This window comes from Rhinoraja longicauda, chromosome 11, assembly GCF_053455715.1.
Source record: "Rhinoraja longicauda isolate Sanriku21f chromosome 11, sRhiLon1.1, whole genome shotgun sequence".
In the NCBI taxonomy this organism is placed as follows: domain Eukaryota; kingdom Metazoa; phylum Chordata; class Chondrichthyes; order Rajiformes; family Arhynchobatidae; genus Rhinoraja; species Rhinoraja longicauda.
Window position 1 is genome coordinate 17293582 of NC_135963.1, and position 22567 is coordinate 17316148.

At 40.9% G+C, this 22567-nt stretch overlaps 1 protein-coding gene across 7 annotated transcripts in view; it reads left to right on the forward strand.

Moving 5' to 3' along the window:
• The window catches only part of st3gal3a (ST3 beta-galactoside alpha-2,3-sialyltransferase 3a), a 350137-nt gene extending 340043 nt beyond the window's left edge, over nucleotides 1-10094 (forward strand). For all 7 annotated transcript variants that reach the window (XM_078408347.1, XM_078408350.1, XM_078408351.1 and 4 more), the window contains one exon: nucleotides 178-10094. In XM_078408347.1, the coding sequence (XP_078264473.1) occupies nucleotides 178-267 (90 nt within the window). In that variant the 3' untranslated portion in view covers nucleotides 268-10094. The remainder of the gene's footprint in view (nucleotides 1-177) is intronic.
• The last annotated feature ends 12473 nt before the right edge of the window (nucleotides 10095-22567 follow it).

Genomic DNA, 22567 nt, shown 5'->3' on the forward strand with positions numbered 1-22567 from the left:
GATGAATTGAGCTTTTGAATAAAGATGCAAATACTAGAAAACTATGGTGCCAACTTAATCGGTTGGATTCTGGAATGATAACTGTATCAGAATTTGACTAAGCTGCAAGAAACATGGTTGAAGTACTTGTAACCTCAATTGAAATTAACTGTTAATATTTATTTAATTTCTTTTCAGTCTTGGACTCATAATATTGGAAAAGAAAAAGAATTCCTTAGGAAATTGGTGAAAGGACAAGTGATCACAGATTTGACAGCTGGGATCTGAGATGATGTTATTTCTATCCCAAAATGAAATTGGGGAAGAAAAGGCAAGCATAAAGAAGAATGTCCTGTGGACTCTGCAGAAATTCAGCTGAGTATGAGGATAAAGCTATACCAAACTACAGGGGAGTCTGCACATCTCTAAATAAAACCTGTCATTTTGCATCAACACTATATTGAGGATTGGAGGGGGGGCGGGGCTGGAATTTTGTATAGATACAATTTATTGCTCCACCTAAGTGTGCAATGAGAAAAGAAAGAAACTGATAATCGTGCCATAATTACCTCTGGAGAAAGAAATGCAACAGGATTGTTGAGGTATTTCTCTTTTTATAGCTTGAATGTAAAGATTTTCAGAAGTTGCGTAGACAAACACTTTTACATTGTGTTACATTTTAATTTAATATTTCCTCTCATCTGCCCAAAACCCATGAGACTGATGGTTCCGTCCCAGACTGTCGATTAATTGCTGCTATTCATTTTTGGAGGTAGAGGATTTTTTTTTTTAAAAAGGACTTTTATCTGGATGAAATATTTGTCAGTGCAGAACAGATGCTGTGAAATTGAAGTACGATCAGCCTTTCAATTTCAAGAGCAGAAGATATAGTAACACTTTGCTGTGTCAGTGCTGTTAAGTGCTGCTATCACCAGTGTGTGCAATGATCGGAAGACAGTAGTCCTACGAGTGGCCGAGTGGCTTCAATAACTGGACCCATAAACGTGAAACATAATCAAACCTTCAGCAAGTGCACAATGTGCTTGGTGTAACTTTTTTGGTGTAACAAACAAGCAGATCATGTTAGAACAAAGGAAAAGTCATAGAGACAACTGTTCCACGTGCTTGCCTTGTGCCACAGTATTATTGATTTTAATTGTGGTGTTGCTGGTTCTTGTCATGCCATCATCAACAACCACCATTCAGAGGTTGCTGGACATACATTTATCACAGGAACAGCATGCAGACTAAATGAGATGGTGTTATCTCACTACCAATCAACAAACATTGACCAGCATCCCCTTCAGCTCGTTTATAGCAGAAAATGACCGTTTTTCATTTTCCTCAAAGACTTGTACTTTTAAAATGCTTCTTTTTCTTATCGTTAATTGAATGAATCACAGTAACGTGGAGTAGGTTCTGGGCAAATGCCAAATAGAAATCATAGTTTGCTCTGGTACTAATATGACAAATGTTTTAGAAATATTCTGTTAAACACATTAAAGGTTCATGTTTCCAGCTTGTTGATTTGCCTTGCCAGGTTTGACATGTAATTGATACTCGCTCACATGGGATTTGAATGGAAATTAACTTGGATAGCAGTTTACAATAACTAGTTTGGAAAAGCTCACACTCCATTTGAAAGACATACATATTGCTTGAACCCACTACACTCCATTATCCAATTTATTTTTGGTTGCACATAAATGCACCTTCTCAGCAGGTGTCAGACTCCTGCTTTCTCCCATTTTTCTACATATTATGCAGAAAAATGGTGTGATGATTATGAAACAATGCACTGAAGGATGCCGTTAATGACAGACGCATTAAATTGTCTGTGTCCCACTAAAGTGTTTGTCAGCCATGAGATTCAAATATGGGAAAAAATAATTGCAAGATTATTCTTTCAAATACTATTCTTGAACATTAGTCAACCTGCACCAGATTCACTCCAGTCTGACAATTATTTAAATAGGTGATGTTTTTTTGCTTACTTGGTCGAATTGAAAATAAAACCGCCAACAAAATGAAATGTAATTAATTCACTATTGTAACCCTGCCCGTAGTTATTCCAAATGCTACCTCTCTTACCTTTCATTACTACTCATTGTCACCAAGGTATTTCAAAGTCATTTGGAAGATATTTTTGCCAACATTGTGCTAATTTTCTCAGTGCCCACTCTTCCATCAGTCCACACACATACCTGTCTGGTTGAATTTATTATGGATTTGTTAAGGAATGTGTGTAATATTTAGAATGGCTATATTATTGTATTGATTCAATGTGATTAAATTGCTGTGTCACAACTGTGGAAGATTCAACCTTCTTCAGGAACCACAATTTTTTTAAATGAGTGGCCTAAAGTGGAAACAAATATTTCTACAGAAAATCTCTAATCCAGAACAAACCCAACAAAGTAACACAATTTTGTGGAGTAAGTATATTCTAAAAATGTAAACATTTTCCTAGATTTTTGTCACACAGAAATTGGCACACTGGTCATATTTCCAGGTTATTCTCTATATTGTTTACTGCAAGTAAGTCCTTTGTTGTGTGAACTGACCTTTCTCAGTGGTTTCATGCCATTCTTGTATCTGCTTAACAAATTTCACATGAATTTGAAGAGATCTTGAAATTTGAAAGTGTATAAAAATTGAGTTAAACAGCTCTGAGTTTTGTGATCACTTTGTACCTTACACTGATAATGTAATCTGCAAACGCACAAAACATGGAGCTGCCTTGAGTGTGGCAATATGTTGGTGATTATTGTTGTTGTTAAGATGTTAAGTTATCAGAACACAAACAGCTGAAAAGGAAGCACAATGTCATTTGATTTTATATTTCAAAATTTGTATCTTCATTTTCTGTATTTTGAAACTTGTCTAGCATCAAGCTTTTTAATATTTATTTCAACTGTTTTTTTCAAAATCTCATATCTGCATACAAAACTTTTGTCATTCTGGGCTTATAGCCATTACAAAATTATTCAACCTCCAGAAATCAAACTGTTAAGCGCCGCTGCATTAAGATGGAAATAGTTCTCACTGCTGCCCTGTGAAATGGTAATTGATCACATAATTTGTATTTCAAAGTTATCACTAAATCAGTTTTAGAGTAGGAAATCAATGCTTCAGGAGAAAAGGAATTCATCATTAGTCTGTCACTGCTCTCAAGACACCAACGTTTAAACTAACAATTTGTTGCAAGCATATCTTGCAGAATAAAACCCAACATATCTGTTCCAGTGCTGATGAATCCTAGGTGCCTAGTCACACTGGTTCCTCTGACATTCACTCTCAAGTACTCTGTAATAATCATTACGCTAATCCACAGCAGAGGGAATTCACATCATAAATTACTTTGCCGAACAACTGGTATTGGGACCAGTAACATTTTGACCTATTGTTACCCTTCCTTGCCGTTGATGGTCTTACACTCAGTCATCCATTGTGGTTCTACAGCGAGATGGCAGAAACTAAAAATATGCTGTAACAAGTAAATTTATAACAGAACATCTGGTTGAAAGTTCCCAGGCTAACTTGCCAATATGAAAAATGTTTAAAATTACAATTTCAAAATGGCTTTATCAACGAAGACAAGAAAAATTTCCCTGCTGATATCAACCATGCTGGTACTGTGATCATGATAATTTAAATTATTTTGAATTAAGTGACTAAATGGATGTAAACTTTCATTTGTTTTCTCTGTAAATGAGAAATGATTTCCTGGCTTGGCAGTCTTCCAGAGTTACATCTTAAGTGCAGTAAATATTCAACTAGTGTGACAATTTTATTTAAATACTAAAATGATCTTTCTATGTAAATGGGCTCCATTTTAACGCAGATATCAAAATATTTGGCCTAGACAGGCAGTATTCAACGTTCTTCCTGCTCTCTGTACAGTCAGAGGATTGATTGTCTCTTAATTGTCAGAGGATAAAAACAGAATTCACTGGAAATTCTTAGCAGGCCAGGCCTCATTTATGGAAAGATAAACAACTAATGTTTCAGGTTGAAGATTCCCTCACTAGAACTGAGAAGGAGACAAAAGAAGGTTGTTAACCTCTAGTGAGGGTGGGGGGAGAGGGATGACTCTGATACAGTAAAACCAGAGTGGCCAACGTTATCTGGTCAAAGAGTTAATGGGAACAGTTTGGGGCTGAGAACATAAACAAAAGAGTGTAGATAAGAGAATGTAGGGCAAGAAGATGTTTCTGGCTGGTCAGGCTGGGCATATCCTCCACTCCCAGAGGAAGAAAATATAGAAGGCTGCAAACTTGAGGAACAGCACCTCATCTTCCATCATTTCTTACAACCTTTTTGGGCTTACAAATGAATTCTATAACTTCAGGGTACTTGATTTCTGTTTATATAAGTTGTCTGTTAATATTAGCTTAGCTTGCTTACTGTAATTTTACCCCTGTTTTTTCTTCTTGGACTGGTGGACATGCTTTGCTTGACCTGCTGGGCATGTCCTCCTGCTCTGCATTTTCCAACTAAATTATTTTGTCTATTTTTCTCATTCCCAAACAGCTCCCATTAGCTCATTGCTCGGATGACCATGTTTACAGCTTATCCCCATGGTCACCCTGGTTTTACCCCATCAGAAACATTCCCTTTCCCCCATCCTCCCAATAGCTTAAGAACTTCCCTTTGGTTCCTTCACAGTCCTGACAGTCTCAACCTGAAACTTGATCTTTGTTTCTCCTGCAGATTCAGCCTGATCTGTTGAGCGTTTAAAGTGTTTTGTGTTTTTATTTTGTATTTTCAGCTTCTGCAGTTTTTTTTATTTTCACTTTTCAGAGGATGTTGAGGCAAACTTCGCAAATCTATTGTGCTAAACTAATCTTTCCAAATGCTAACATCATAAATGTTACTTTGCACAAATAAACCCAGATATATTTCCAATTTGCCCACTCTTGTTGCCAATTACAGGATTTCACTTCAGATGAAATGGAATTGTTGGGTTCCACTCCTTGTTATTTATACTAACCAAGAATAAAATGACTTTGATCAGTATTGTTCATTATTGCCAATTTATGTCCCTGCATATCAAATTGATTATCAATGATTTAGACTGATAAACCTTGTCTAGTCATTTAGAGCCTGTTTAACAAAAGCTTAATGTGCATTATTATACATGATAGTATAACATAAGCAGACTAGAACACTTTTGTAAATTAATAATGTCAATCAGGGGATTTAGTGAGTTTAAGCTGATTAACTCAGCACAGTGTCAGAGTTTTGTACAGTTTAGTTTTGTTACATAAACCATACAAGTATGTGCTAATGGCATGGTTTATATTTCGGTGGATTGAAACTATTGGGGTTTGAACGGATAGAGAGGCAGCAGCATCTAATTCTGATGCTTTGAGTTTCAAGTAAGTTTTCAATTTCAGAATCTGGTTTGGAACTAGATCTGTCACTGAAGAATATAGATTACCTTGAATGGACACCTCATATGTTGGCATAAGATCCAAATACCTGTAGTAGCAACAGCTCACGACATCAGCATTTTTTTTCCGGGTCATCAGAAAGCTTGTTGATTCCACAAGTTGCAGCTTTCACTATGTACTTTACAAAGAGTATAAAGCTAATTTAAAACTTGTTTTGGAAAGTTTAGTTTTGCACTACTTAATTTCATTGCCGAGAGATCTATATTGCTGGCATCATTTAATTTATATGGGATTGTTCGGTCATTGGTGATACCTTATACAATAGTGACAGGTTCTACATGGTTGAGACAATAGGAAGGAGCACCTAATTCTTCAATGCCTGGGTCAGCTGTCACTGAAAGGCACAGCTGTACGAGAAAGCATTTATTTACAAGGAATGTTATCGCACTAATCAATTATCAATCTTAGATAATTGTGAGAAATTTTGATTATTAGGGATAAGATTTAACTTCCCATCAGAAAAATAGAGTGTTTCAACCATATCTGCTTATATCAGTATTACAAACAGATTTTTAAAAATGTTTATACTGAAAAATAACAGCTCTTAAAGAATTGAAATTCTGTCATGCCCATATCTGGCAGTCTCCCTGTTTTGAATACGAACACTCGCACTAGGTCACATTCAATTCCCAGCCATCAGTAATATTCAAACATTGATCAGACTAATTTTACAAGCTCTTGCTGCAGTTGGAGAAGTTTAACTGTTTTGACTTTGAAGAAGGGTTGCCAGCCCTTCAGACTAATTCCAGACTGTTGAAAAATGTATCTTCTGGAGTCTGCTTTGAGGAGTCAAAGAGAAATATGTACGGCCATTGCAAGTATTTTCCTTGAAGACTACTAACTATTATAAAAACACTGGATATTCACATTATAGTGTAGACACAAGGAACTGCAGGTGCTGGTTTACAAAAAGGACACAAAGTGCTGGTGTAACTTAGGGGGTCAGGCAGCATCTCTGGAGAACACGGGTGATGTTTCGGGTCCAGATTCTTCTTCAGACAACTATTTCAGCCTGAAGAAGAATCCCAACACAAAACATCACCTATCCATGTTCTCCAGAGATGCTGCCCGACCTGCTGAGTTACTCCAGCACTTTGTTGTTAATAAAAAGATACAAATGTTGGGGGTGGTAGTGGGGATGCAAGTGGTAAATTATCTGGAGAAATCTTAGATAAGAGATAATATTCTTCAACATTGCCATCTGAAATATGTGGTGCAGGTGTCCAAGTACCATGAATGCAGGAGGCATTGTTAGATGTCCCCGCAGCAAGTTACTAACAGGCCTCCACATTAGCAATGTTACATTTTCTCACTCACAATAGAAGTACATTTTTATCACTTCTTGTCCTCCAACTCTTGAGGGGTGTAAGATTATTGCAACTTGGAGATTTCCAAGATGATTCTGTACAATTTGATGCCTGATATGTAGGAAGCCTTTGCTCTCCAGACTTCTGTTCAGAATGGAACAATGCAGCTTCATTGTGACACAGGAGAGACTGCAGGAGCTGGAATCCAGAGCAAAAAACTAACTGGTGAAGCAACTCAGCAACTCAAGCAGCATCTGTGAAGGCAAAGGGATGGTCAACATTTTGGGTTGAAACCCTGCATCAGGACTGAGAGTCTAGTGGGAAGATAGCCAGTATGAAGAGGTAAAAGGGGGTGAGTGAGATAGGGGCTGGTAGCTGATGAGATGGAGGAAGATGGAGGCCACCGGCTTCTGTCTCTAACCCCTGTGCCCCATCCCACCTCACCCGATTCCATATAGCCCCCCATCAGCCCTGGTCTCACCTCACCTCTTCATACTTCCCCCAACACACACAGTCTGAGGCAGGGTGTTGACCTGAAATATTGACCATCCCTTTGGCTTCACAGTTTCTTCCTGACCCGCTGAGTTCCTCGAGTAGTTTGTTTTTTGCTTCAGACACATAATGGTCTTTGGTGAGATTAGTAACCAATGCCCTTCATATTCACACTTTTGGGGGGAATAAGACCAAAGCTTCCAGTGCTAATGAGAAGAATGATCAATGATCCTTGGTAAAAGATGAGGTGAGTTAACACTAAAATGATCAGCATCAGATTTGTCTGCTCGCCAGCATGAATTGTTTGAGGACAGTTTGTAATCATTTTCAGGTATTTAATTGATACTGATATGACCATATTTAAAAGTTACAAGAATGCTGTGAATTAATATCTAAACTGTTCAGAATTTTTGTAACATAACAACGGCATCATGTTTCTAAGATTTCTTCTCAATAGCAGAAATAGAGTTTCAGGACAAACAAGACTATATTAATCTACATGATTAGTAAAGCAGTCAACAAAATAATGCATCAATTTAAAATGTTAATTTTTCAATTATCTTGCTTTTATTGACTTTCCTCTAGCATAGAGAAAACAACTTCAGTTTGTCATTTTTATATAAATAGCCAACCTCTATTTACATGTACTTTTTTCCCCAATTACTATCCAATACAAATAACACCAATGAGACGTCTTAATACAGCTTAGATTTCAAAGAATGTAATGAAGCAAATTGTTTGAAACAGCAGCAAGAACTGGCCTTTGTTGTACCTTTAGTGAAGCAAAAGTCCAAAGGTGCTACTCAGAGTTACCGAACAAATGAAGCTACAATTAAATTTAGGGAAAAGTGGTCAAAACTCGAAATCTGGAGATCTCATCAGGGGAAGAGGTTGGAGATTTAAGGATGAGAAGGGCTGTGCAGGGGTTTGAACAAGAATGGCATTTTAAAATCAAGGTGCTGGCAAAGGAGAACCTAATGGAGGTCAGCTTGTGAGGGGAGCGAGATAAATGCAGCAAAAATTTGAATGGGTATTAGTTCATGATGGATAGAGGATCGAATCATAGCCAAAGCCTTAGAGCAGTTAGGAGTAGACAAATCAAATTCAAGATTGAAGTTAGTTTTCAGTAGCCAAGCTGCAGCAGAGCTTTGGATAAGAGAGGTGGGGATGTGAAGAAGGGTCTCGACCCGAAATGTCACCTATTCCTTTTCTCCAGAGATGTTGTCTGACCCACTGAGATACAGTTCAACTTTGTGTGTCTATCTTGGGAGTAACTGGTGTTGGTAATAGCATGACCAGAAGCTTATTTCAAGATTAAGTCGGACAGCGACTCTCCCTACAATGTGGCATAGCAGCCGCAACACAACTGGAGTTTGTTGTGGGGACCAATATCCACTGCCCTCTTTCTCTCTTCTATTATCAAAGCAAGAACTTTGTGGATAAATAATGATAGTTTTAAATAGCAAACAATATTCACAGGAAGGTCTGAAAGTTAGCCATTTGTTCAAAGTTAAATCTTCAGCCCCTTCTGTGAAGGTTTGTGTAAATAGCTTCTGGTCAGTTATACCCAAATTAGAGCTCAAGTTTTTTTCTGTCCCTAAAATCAATGGGTTGGAGTGCGAGTGCAGCTTTCTGTGCTATTTTGTAATGATTTTTGTAAAAGATAATCTAAGTAATAACAAGTGATGAAATGCTACCAGTAGATTTATTTGCTGTCTCTCTCCTTCATTGTCTTTTCATCTCAGAGTTCTGCAAATTAAGCTATGAATCTCAGCAGAGAAGCCTGTATGAAGGAAAGGACAATAGGGAGATTTTGGTTGACTAAATGTACTGAACAGGTTGCAGGATCATATATGCAGTAACCAGAACTACCAACCTGTTCTTCTGTACACTCGTTTGAAGATTAGTATGCAGGCTTTAGTGGGAGTGGGCTGGGGGTTGTGGGCGGGAATAAAACAAAATTGGGTATGACGAATAGTAATAATTTTAAAGTGTTTGTTCCAAAGTGGAATTCAAAATTACTACTTGGAATTTAATATTATCTTAGAATTTTATGGTTGGCGAATAGCTTAACTTTGTATAATTTTTTTTGTAGGTAACTAGTTGGCAAACTTGCACTGCTATATTGGAAATAATAACTTTTACTTAAAACATGCATGCATTATACAAATATTGCATAATGGTGATATTTTGATAATTATGTTTTCCCCAACGCAAGTTTTTTAAAAATGTGGTGGCATCTTCAATATGAAATCGTGTTTTGATAAATGCAAGGCAAACCACCAGGAAACAGTTGAAAAACAATGGTCCAAAACTACAGTGGAATTGGCCCACTTATGAAAAGCAATTTAGAAGGTTACTTGCCTTTAACTGCAAGGTGCCCCAGTGGTGTATATTTCAAAGCTGACATTTCTAGCAAAGTACAACTTGAAACATAATAAATTGGAAGGCTCAAATGTCTTATTCAGTTTTGGCCAGATCTTCTGTTTCTCCAGAATAACAATTTCCTATGATCATTTCCAAAACAAAAATGTATTTGAGTAATCAGCTTCACGAGGATTTCAGGTGAGAAAACATGGTTCCAAGTAAACACGTTGTGGATCAGTAAAAACTGTCCCTGGTAATATCTGTCAAACAATGAAAGTACAACAGTTCTGTCATTTCATATTTACTGAATTTAAATTCAGCTACAATTAGTGAAATTGTACATTTTAAAAAAATGAAATTTAATGTTCAATTTGTTTTATTTTCAAATTTGTATCTGTTTATTGGCCCTGCAATGTATTGTTTCCTTTATAAACAGCAGTATTCTACTGACAGATCAGTCCAGGTTAAATGTAACTGATTATGTACATGAGCGAAGCAATAAATTTATTCAATCATGTTTTAGAGTGTCTTCCTTCTAAACTTTACTTCTACAGGTTTCAACATCATTGCCCGAAACAAGAAAGACAAATGCAAACTTTACCTATTTAACCTGGTAAAAATACTAGAAGAGAATTCAACAAAAATCCTGCAGGTGCTGGTGTTTGAGATAAGGAGAGAACAGAAAGTGGAGGGCAGGAGAGATTAAATGATGAACAGTGATAATAGTGCAACACAACAAAGGACAAATGGGGAAAGAAACAAGTTGGGTTCAGAGGAGTTGATATCTGCAGTTACCAGAGGAAATGCCTTGAATACTGCTCAATTTCTGAGATCGTTGAAGTCATTGTTGAGTCCTGAAAAAACATTTTATAAAGATATGCTGTTTCACAAGTTTGTATTTAAGATTCATTGCAATAGTTGAGGAAGTCTCGGACTTGCTGGGAACAGGACAAAGAGTTGAAGTGTTAGTGGCGAGAAGCTCAGGGCCATACCTGCGGATGAAACAATGCAGTTTTACACATTTGTTTCACCAATAGCGAGGACACTGTATCATGACCTGTGAATAAAAGGTATTGAATTAACAAAGGCACAAATGACTACTTCACGTGGAAAGAGCATTTGGGACATTTGCCATTAGGGAGAAGGTTATCAAAGGACAGGTGCTGTATCTCCTGCATTTGTAAGAAGCCAGCTATGGAATGGAGTGTGGTTTTTGGTGGAGATAGTAGAATGACCACATTTACAGAGGGAACAAACTTTAGAATGCTTAAGGGGAAATCTGCAGGAGGAAAGAATTAAAAGGAAAGCATTGTTCAGTGTGTTTAAGGACTGAAGGGATGAGACTATGGAAGGACTTAAACTTTAATTTTAAAATGTTGACCCCAGTGTTCATCAAACCTGGAAGCAATCAATGAGCACCTAGATTTTGTGACAACGGGTGTAGGCTGAAGAGTTTTGGATGAGATGAATGATATCTTTGGGTGGAAAGTAACCCAGAAAATTATTAGAATAGTTGAGTAAGCAGTTGAAAGGAATCAAGATAATGGTACCAACAGCAGATGGATAATATTATGAAAGACTAGACCAAGTGGACACGTTGGGCCCAAACCCCTCCTGCATTGGTGCAGCACCCTCTCCCCACCCTCCCCTCCCCCATCCCTCCCTCTCCCCCCTACCCTCCCCCCTCACTCTCCCACTCCATCCCCCTGAACCCCCCCCCCCCTTAACCTTCCTCCACCCCCTACCTCCCTCCCTCCCTCAGAGATAGATTTAAACTTTTAAATGTGAATAACTTTAAAAATATAACAGCAATTTCAATGAAACTTCTTCCATTAGCACCAAAGGGACGACGGTGATTAAGGTGGGCCTAAAATTGTCATGCTATTGTGTACCGTTTTGGCTGTAGTTCAGGAACAAACAAACGAGAGTTTTAGTATATAGATGAGCGACTGGATTATATGTCATTTCCATAATGGAATTTCTTTACCTTCTGGGTAGCACAGTGGCATTGCCAATAATTCTGCTGCCTCACAATAGTTTAATACTAATTCTCTGTGATTCTGCACATTTCCTTTTGAGTGCAATTGTTTCTGCCTACATTCCGAAAGACATTCAGGTCAGTAAGTTAATTGTAAATTACCTCAAATGTGTGGATAAATTATAAAATCTGGGGGAGGGGAGTTGAAAAAGTGAGAGGAGCATTGGATGTTGGCACAGATTTGATGGGCCATAGGCTCTGTTTAAGTTGTATAGCTTTAACCTGGCTATATTTATCACTTTCTGCATTATTTCCAGTTTCCAGAAGACAAATATTCCAGATTTTTAATTTGTTAAATTCTCTATTGGGATGTTCATTTTGTCTTTGTTTTTTAATAACCCAAAATATATTTGAATATATTAACACAGAAAACCCCCCAAATTACAAACTTCAATTGGCATTATGCACATTGGGCCTCAAGTATATTGCAAAGATGAGGTGCAAGTGATTTCCCTTTATATTAAAAGCAACATCTGACTCATTTTGGTATGAAATAACCCCTATGTCACATAGTTTGGCCTGGCATCATATTTAGCACAAACAATGTGGCATGCTGTACTGTTCTATGTTCAATGCTTCTTAAAAACATTGTATCCTACACAGTTTTCAAAATTCAGTTACATTAACTTCATTTTGCACCACCAATTGAGGATAAACTTACAATTAACTTTTTAATGTATCTGTGTTCTCGGATATTTACAATGCAATTAATTAGGAGCTGTATTGGTTATCAGGGTTAAGAAAGTGGCAGAGGGAATGTGATGGTAGATAATCCTGCAAGACAAAAATGTGGTTTATTATAAAGGAGAAAGGAGTATTCCCTCTGTACATTCTGTTCAGAGTTTATTTACCTGCTTAGCTCAGTAAGAAAATAACTGCAGAGAAGGGTCTCGACCCGAAACATCACCCATTCCTTCTCTCCCAAGATGCTGCCAGACCCGCTGACTTACTCTAGCATTTTGTGTCTACCTACTTGCTTAGTTTAGTAAACTTGACTGGCAGGCTATACCTTGCGGGTGATGCCCATAATCAATGATATGGAGGGGGGGGGGGGGGGTTGTGGTGATCAAGCTGTGGTAGGTAATTCTTTCTGAGCCAAAGTACAATAGGAAAAAGCTGCAACATCAGAGATAATTATGGCAATGAATGCAGATGCATGAAACTAGACAAGTGAATGAGGGAGAAAGGATAAGAGGGACATGATGTAGTGTGAGGTGGAAATAAACGACTGATAATGCTTCACAAGTTATGCAACTGGCCAAAAATCCAGACACTTTTTCCTCGACCCGAAACGTCATCCCTTCCTTCTCTCCAGAGATGCTGCCTGTCCTGCTGAGTTACACCAACATTTTGTGTCTTATCTTCGGTTTAAACCAGCATCTGCAGCTCCTTCCTACACATTCTCATACAGGTACTGGCAATTTAGATAAACCCAGGATTTATTTTTGATAAAATAAAAAATACCTGCAGCAGGCATGAAAGTGATGAGGGGGTTTGAACTGTAATTTGTCACTGGTGAGTGAGCTTCGATTGCAGTGTCACACTGCTGGGTATAATACAGCACAGTGGCCCTCTGCCTGCCATGTCCATGCTGGCCATCAAGTACCTTTCTGTACTAAACTTATTTAACAGCATTTGGATCACAGCCCTCTGGGTCGCGATTCAGGAGCTTGTTTAGATATTAAATGTTGTACGGATAGTAGATCATTGCAAAAAGCTTGAAATTAAAACCTTTCATGAGACTATGATTAAGGTTTGGCTGTATTACAAGGCTACCTCTCGAAACCATACAAATCCAAATTTTATTGAGACTGCTGAGACATGATGAGACTAAACATTATTTACAAGAATGTTACTTTCCCCAGCCAACTTACAGCGCCCTCCATAATGTTTGGGACAAAGACCCATCATTTATTCATTCTGTACTCCACAATTTGAGATTTGTAATAGAAACACAGCTATAATTTCTACATGGTGAAACCAAAATGTATAAAAATGGCCTTTATTAAAATCTGACAATGTGCACTTTAACCACATGTGATTTTTTTTCTATTACAAATCTCAAATTGTGGAGTGCAGGGGCAAATAAATAAATGATGGGTCTTTGTCCCAAACATTATGGAGGGCACTGTACATTAAACTTCCCACACCCCAATAATTCCATTAAAGTTACCAATTGCCTTATTTTTTCCTTATAGTTGTGAGGTACAGTTTCAGGATACTATTACTGGTGCTGAAGAATTAGAATGTGCAATTTTGTATGTTTGAAATCATTGCACCAATTGTGCAGTTACTTGAGCCAGTTGTGATGGCTGGAAGACAGTGATTGTGCTTGTCAAAGATTCTGTCAAGACATTCTTTCCAATTGCAGTTGAGGGATTTCACCCTGAAAATTGACGAACTCAGAGAGATAAACAGACCCTTACTGTGATGTAGAACTGACCTCTCACTTTCTCCACAGTAATAAGTAGGATGTAATTGTCCTTCAAATCCTTTAGAAGAAGTACATAATTGCCTGTGGTAAATTTGCCATACACTCATGAGAAACAGACTGCTTTTGCAATGTATCTCACCCCTGACCTTAGTAATCATACTCATTTCTGCACAAGTTCATTGTAAATTTCCCGTTCGTGAGCAGTATGCCATAATTCCAATACTTGAGGGCAGTTCAAACTTAAAGATGAAGAAAGTTTGTTTGTGCACCAACTGCACTGAACAAAAGTGGACATTAGATGGGGGTGGTCATATTTCAGTTTAAATTTTATAACAAGAGGGTAATTCTTCTGATTTCTGTGATCAGTGTTCAAAAATAAGCTAGTCATAATGATGCAAACCCCTCTTCACACAGATCAGCCCATCAATAGCTCTCACAGCACCCCTTCCCCATGCCTCTTTCTGCTCACCTATACCTCCTCTATTCCATCAGTCTGAAGACTCTTGACCTAAAACATTGTCTGTTCATTTCCTTCCACATATGCTACTTGAATCACCGAGTTCCTCCAGTAGTCTCTTATGTCTCCATGATCTAAAGATTTTCATCCCATTCTCTTGCCCAGTACCTTCCAACCTACATCCGAGACACCTCACATGCCCTTCAACAGTTTCAGTTTGGTTTATTGTCACTCGGCTCCCATTGTCTCATCCTTAACATGGACGTCACATCACTTTACATCTCCATCCCCGCCAGGAAGTTCTCATGAACAGAGACCCAATCAATTTTCCTCCACCAACACTTTCCTCTGCCTTGAGGAACTTTGCCACTAATTTCCACCCTGCCCTCAAATTCATTTGCACCATCTCTGACACCTTTCTTGATCTCCGTCTCCATTACAGGGTATCGACTGACATCTACGACAAACCTACTGACTCCCAGTTATCTAGGCTACTCCACTTCCCACCCTGCCTCTTACAAAGATGCTATCTCCTACTCCAAATTTCTCCATCTATGCCTCACCTGCTCCCATGATTAGGCTATCCATTCTAGGACTTCTGTGATGTCCTCATTTTTGGTAAACATTATTTTATTCCCTGCTGTCATAGATAGATCATCCACTTGCATCTCCTCTGCGTTCCATAGCTCTATTTTCGCTCCTCCTCTTCCCAGATGGAACAATGATAGAGGGGTGGTTATGTGGGGGAAGAAAGGGGGAGGGTCATGTAGTTATCTAAAATTGATGAATTCAATATTCATACAGTTGGGTTGTAAGCTACCCAAGCAGAATATGAGGTGTTATTCCCCCAGTTTACGTATGGCCTCTCTTTGGCAATGGCGGAGACCCAGGACAGAAAGGCCACTATGGGAATGGGAAGGAGAGTAAAAATAGTTCGCAACCAGGAGATCCAGTTGGCCTTGGTGGGCTGAGCTCGTGTTCAGCAAAACAGTCTATGCTTGATCACGCCGATGTACCGGAGGCCACATCGGGAACACCAGATGCAGTCGATGAGGTTAGAGGTACATGTGATTCTCTGCAGGTGGGAGTGTGCCTGTGGAGGAGGTCGTTCAGGTAGGATGGGGCCAGGTTATGGAGGGCTTTGTAGGTTATGAGGAGGATTTTGTACTGGATTCTCTGGGGGATGGGGAGCCAGTGGAGTTTGTAAAGGACGGGGGTGATATGGTCACGGATCGGGGTGTGGGTGAGTAGACGGGCAGCGGAGTTTTGAATGTATTGAAGTTTACTGATGATTTTTGAGGGTGCGCCATAGAGGAGGCTGTTGCAGTAGTCCAGACGGGAGGTGATGAAGGCGTGGATGAGGGTTTCTGCAGCTGTGGAGGAGAGGGATGGACGGAGACGGGCAATGTTTTTGAGGTGGAAGAAGGCTGTCTTTGTGATGTGTTTGATGTGTTTGTCGAAGGAGAGGGTTTGATCAAAGATGATTCCAAGATTCCGGATGTGAGGGGAGGTGGATACTGGGAGACCATCAATGTTGAGGATGAAGTTTTGGGTGGATTTGGTGAGCGTTTTTGGACCAATGGTGATGATTTCAGATTTGTTGCAATTGAGTTTGAGGAAATTTGATTGAAGCCAAGATTTTATTTCAGTGATGCAGTTTACATGATGCAGTTTCAGTGATGCAGTTTACATGATGCAGTTTCAGTGATGCAGTGATGCAATGTACATGCAGCTCCTAGCCCTCCCTGTTCTGCAGAACTGCCCAGGACCCTGTCATTTACTGTATACATCCTGATTTAACTTACCAATGTGCAATTGAGATTCATTTGACTTTAAAAAGGAAAGCCTTGCAAACAGACAGGCTGTCTACTCACCTGACTCGTTGTCGTTGCAAGACAATGGCAACATGCTAATTGGCCGACATCAAACCAGAAATAATCATAAGTTATTTCACACCATTGAAATAGAGATGAAGGAAGCTTCACGACCAGTCTTATTTGTTACATGGTACTTCAAGCATTGCCCTAGGCTTATTAGTGTAAGAAAATAACTGCAGATGCTGGTACAAATCGAAGGTATTTATTTCACAAAATGCTGGAGTAACTCAGCAGGTCAGGCAGCATCTCAGGAGAGAAGGAATGGGTGACGTTTCTGGTCGAGACCCTTATTCATTCCTTCTCTCCTGAGATGCTGCCTGACCTGCTGAGTTACTCCAGCATTTTGTGATACCTTCAATTTGTACCAGCATCTGCAGTTATTTTCCCGCACAGGTTTGTAGTAGACGTCAGTTGATTGTCCTTTGTGATGGAGATGGGGAATCAAGAAAAGGGGAAATCTGAAGAAGGGTCTCAACCCGAAACATCACCCATTCCTTCTCTCCTGAGATGCTACCTGACCTGCTGAGTTACCCTAGGCATATTAGTCTGTCTACCGATAGTTGGGGTATTTGTGTACTCAAGAGAGCCTTCATAACACCAATTTTGGGCATCTGTGATCCATGTTCTCCAAAACCTTTAGACCATTTATTTGAACTACAGCAAGGGTTTTTTGACACCCACAGGTGCCTTGGCAGCTGCAATATGCTCGGAATGCAAATCTGTTGTTCTGCAAATTTATTAGTCTACACTCAAAATGTGAAAGCTTAGTACATAATTATAGTCGCTGATACTGCAGTTAACTATTTATTGTTTGAGTTTGGAGATTCCATCAAGAGAAGAGAGTGCCTGTTTAGTTTTAGTTTTAGAGATACAGTGCGGAAACAGGCCCTTTCAGCCCACCAGATCCGCGCCGACCAGTGAACCCCACATATTAACACTATCCTACACCCACTAGGGACAATTTTTTTTAACATTTACCAAGCCAGTTAACCTACATACCTGTACGTCTTTGGAGTGAGGGAGAAAACCAAAGATCTCAGAGAAAACCCACGCAGGTCACAGGGAGAACGTTCAAACTCTGTACGGACAGCACCTGTAGTCAGGATCGAACCCAGATCTCCGGCGCTGTCAAATGCAGCCAAATAAAGAGTCTTGACAAATAAATTAATATCAACCAGCTTCCGAGGGACTTAGTTAAAAAGTCACATCATCCAACACCCTCGGTTTGAAACAAACTGCTGGAGTAACTCAGTGGGACAGGCAGCATCTCTGGACAGAAGGAACGGGTGACGTTTTGGGTCGAGACCCTTCTTCAGCCTGAGTGTCAGGGGAGGGGGATAAACAGAAGCAAGGAAGTGTATGGTGTGAGAACGAAACAAAGGGGATGGAGACCAAGGAAAATGGAGAATAAATGATTGTTGGGTAGGAGAAGGAAACAAAGCAAACAAATAAAATGTAATCAGGGACAGTCAGACTGGTCGGAGAACTGGGAAGGGGGACGGAGAGAGTGGAAAAGCAAGAGTTACGATGTTAGTGAAGTCTATATTCATACCACGGGTGTAAGCTGCCCAAGTGAAATATGAGGTGCTGTTCCTCCAATTTGCACTGGGCCTCACTCTGACTGGAGGAGGCCCAGGACAGAAAGGTCAGCGTGGGGATTGGAGGAGGAGTTAGCATTTAGCAACCGGGCAGTGCTGGATTAACATAGTAGCAAAAGTAGCATTTGCTTCGGGCCCGGCTCCTTTGAGGGCCCTGCACTAAATGCTTGCGAGCTAAATGCTTGAAATTGGCTTCCCACTAAGGGGCGCTGTGTTGTGTGTGCTGCTCCCCAACTGCCGCGATTTGAATGTGTTAGTGGGGCAGCCGGCATGTCACCTCCAAACCACCCAGTCTCCAACCCTCCTACTCCATACACCTCCGGCCTGACCCAAACACCACTCCTCCGGACTTCTGCTCGAATATTGGCCTCGTCTCCCCACACATCCCGGCCCTCTCACTCCTCGGTCATCGGCTCTTTCCTCTCAAGTCGGGGGCCACTTTCACACCTCATCACCCCCCCCACTCCTCCGGTGCTCTCTCCCCACTCCTCTGGCACTTGCTCCCCCAAATCATCTGCTGCTCATTCTTCTGCATATCTCCCACCTGGTCTTTCCCTACCCCTCCGCCCCTCCCTCTCCTTGCTACGGCCTTCTCACTCTCTTCACTCCTGCGGTCTTCTTTCTCTCTCCCCACTCCCCCGGCTCTCTCCTTGTCCCCACTCCACTGGGCGTCTCTCTCCCCAATCCCCCTTCCCTCTCGCCTCCCAGACTTTCATCCCTCCAAATAGCTACTGTTCCAGTCGTCTCCTCCGCCAATCTACCTTCCCCCTTTATTCCCAGTCTTCTGTCCCACTCTCCCTCCTCTTCTCCATCCCACTCTCCCCCCTGCGCATCTCCATTATGCTCCCCCCGTTATCTCCGAGCCTCTTTCCCCCCCACCTCCCTCCATGCCCCCGCCCTCCTCCAGCCTTTACTTTTCATTTCTATAGGCACTTTCCCCTCACACTTTCGGCCTTTTCTCAGCCCCTACCGGTCCGTACCTCTCTCTCTCTACTCTTCTGGCCCATACTCCCAAAATATGCTGGAACTCCCTCTCACCCATCCCAAAAGCTCGGGCCCTCTTTCTCACCAATCCCCCGGCCTTCTCCCTTCACTTCCCGGGCCCTGTCTCCTCCTCCACTCTTCTACCACCTCCTCTACCCACACCTTGCATGCCTCTCAGCATCCACTGCTCCAGCACTCCCTACCCCTACTCCGTCCCTCTCACCCCTATGCCTCCAGTCCCGCCTCCAGTCCCGCCTCTATTCACTCCTCCGGCCCTACCTTTTCCACATTCCTCCGGCCCTCCCTGTCTCTACCTCTCGGGCAGCCTTGGCTCCCACTCCTCTTCTCGCAATCCTCCGTCATTCTCAACACGGTGGCGCAACGGTAGAGTTGTTGTCTTACAGCACTTGCAGCACCGGAGACCCGGGTTCGATCCCAAACCCGGGTAATGTGTGTACGGAGTTTATACGTTCTCCCCATGAACCCGTGGGTTTCCCCCGAGATCTTCGGTTTCCTCCCACACTCCAGACGTACAGGTTTGTAGGTTAATTGGCTTGGTGTATGTGTAGAATTGTCCCTGGTGTGTGCGGGGATCGCCGGTTGGTACGGATGGTGGGCCGAACGGTCTGTTTTCGCGTTGTGGGGCGCGGGCAGTGAGGTCACCTTGTCCTGTATTTAAGGCCCCTTTATAACATATGCTTTGTGCCCCGCATTAGCTTAATCCGGCCCTGCAACTGGGAGATCAGGTAGGTTTAGGCAGACTGAGCAGAGATGGTCAGCGAAACGATCACCAAGGCTGCGATTGGTATCCTGATCTCCCAGTCGCCTAAACCTACCTGATCTCCCATTCTCACACTGACCTTTCTGTCATGGGCCTCCTCCATTGTCAGAGTGAGGCCCAGCGCAAATTGAAGGAACTGCACCTCATATTTTCTTTGAGAGGCTTACACCCCAGCGATATGAACATTGACGTCTCTAACTTCAAGTAACCCTTGCTTTCCCTCTCTTCATCCCTCCCCTTCCCAGTTCTCTGACCAGTCTGATTGTAATAGACAATAGACAGTAGACAATAGACAATAGGTGCAGGAGTAGGCCATTTGGCCCTTCGAGCCAGCACCACCATTCAATGTGATCATGGCTGATCATTCTCAATCAGTACCCCGTTCTTGCCTTCTCCCCATACCCCCTGACTCCGCTATCCTTAAGAGCTCTATCTAGCTCTCTTTTGAATGCATTCAGAGAATTGGCCTCCACTGCCTTCTGAAGCAGAGAATTCCACAGATTTACAACTCTGACTGAAAATGTTTTTCCTCATCTTTGTCCCCAATTACAGTTTATCTCTGCTTTGTTGTTAACTTCTAGCTAACAATGATATATTCTACATTTTCCTTGATCTCTTAATGTCTTGTTCTCACACCTGACATTTCCTTATCTCTGTATCTCCCCCTCCCGACTTTCAGTCTGAAGAAGGGTATTGACCCGAAACGTCATCCATTCCTTTTCTCCAGGGATGCTGCCTGTCCCGGAGTTACTCCGGCATTTTGTGTCTATCTTTGCTTTAAACCAGCATCTGCAGTTCCCTCCATTTGAAAAACCGGCCCTTGGGTTCCTTTAAATCTTTCCCCTCTCACCTTACTCCTCTACCGCACAAAAAAGACTGTGACCATGTAGCTGCCCAGATGTGTTTTACATGTAATTATTGTAATTAGCCATAGTTAAAAGTCTAATCTTTAAGATTAAGTAGTCATTAAGTCTTTAAAAATACCAAAAAATAGCCCCATGTGGTCACAGAGGAACATACAAACTCCACACAGAAAGCACCTGTCGACAGAATCAAGCTTGGGGCTCTTGCGCTGTGAGGCAGTAGCTCTACCAGTGGTGGTACATGCCTGCAAATATTGTGACATTGAATGAGCCAAATGGAACCTGGAGTTATAGATGCAAAAGGGTGTATTTGGTACAACCAGTCAGGAGGAAATATTACTTAGGAGAAATTCAGGAGAATCTCCCAGAACTAAAAGTCCATCAAACTTTTATACTCAAGTACAAAGATACCAAGTGTTTGAATGCAATTTCAATAGGTGTATAATTTTAATTCAGTATTTTGAGTGCTGATAAATGGTTTAATTGAAATGTTTTTTCGCAGGAAGTACACTGAAATTGACAAGGCACCTCTGTCCATTCAAATAACTTTGCTGGGATAAAGTAACTCGGGTAAACACTCTAAAAGCTTGGGAGGACAAAACCTAGACACACAAAATTAGTGTGACTCTCTTCAGCAACCTTCTGCTAAGAGCCAGGAGCCTGTCATTTGTAGACAGTACTGTCATTTTCATTCCAACACTGATTACTGTTCATACTTTACATTTTGTAATGGTTTCTGGAGACCAGTTCTTTGTAGAATTAAAGACCACCCAGTCTTAAACTGCCAAAATTAGAGAATTCAATGTTCATACTGTTGGGTTGTAAGCTGTAGAATACAAGCTGTTGTCTACAAAGACAATTGAATGTGTTAATTGTCCTAGGTCAAACCAGAAACCTTCAGTTTAAGTTATTTCACACTATTATGATTGAGATGAAGGAAGCTTCCAAGTTAGATTTATTTTTCACTTGGCCCAAAAGCCTCGCCCTGGTCTATCAATAATTGGGGTATTTGTGTACTAGAGAAACAGTTCTCACAACACTCATTTTGAGCCTGTCCTGCTGAGTTACTCCAGCTTTTTGTGTCTATCTCCAGTTTAAACATGCATCTGCTGTTCCTTTCTACACTAATTTAGGGCGTCTGGATTCTGTCCTCAGAGGCATTTGGACCATCCATAAGAATTACTTTGTCCCAGCGAAAAGGTGTTTGAATATTCAGAGCTGTCTTCACAGCTGCAGTGTACTTGGATGCAAATATGTGATTCCATAAAGTTACTTGTCTACACTCAATGTAGAAGCTTAATAGATAATTATAGCCACTGTATTTAATCCTATATTAATGTCTTTATATCATTGAAATTGTAGTTGACCATTTATTGTTGTTGGTATTTAAAAATACAACCTTGATCTAGAAACAAAGAACTGCAGATATTGGTTTATATCAAAGAGTCACTTTGCTGGAGTAACTCAGCGGGTCAGGCAGCATCTCTGGAGAAAAAGGATGAGTGATGTTTCGGGTCGGGACCCTTCTTCACACTGAAGGTAGGGGGTCAGGAGGAGGGGGAGGTGAAGAGCTGGAGGCAAGAAAAGGCCAGGACTTATCGGGGCCAGCTACAAATGACCACAGCCAGGGCGGTGCCTGGTAGGTTCATTGTTGGCTGGGGAAGGCGTGTTCTCAAGAGAAACAAGGTGGAGAACTGTGGAATTTGTAAAACTACTTGATGGACAAGTTTGGGAAATTCTACCAAGAGGATCTCCAAGAGAATGTCTGTTTCTCTCAACGAAGAAAAACTTGCATCAACCAGCTTCAGCCTCCAAATAATTCAGTTCAAAATATAACAATGTCAATTGTAATTTCCTATTGACCATTTAGAGCAAGGGTTCCCAACCTGGGGTAAATTTCCCCTACCATTATTGTTATTTGAACTTAAAATAAT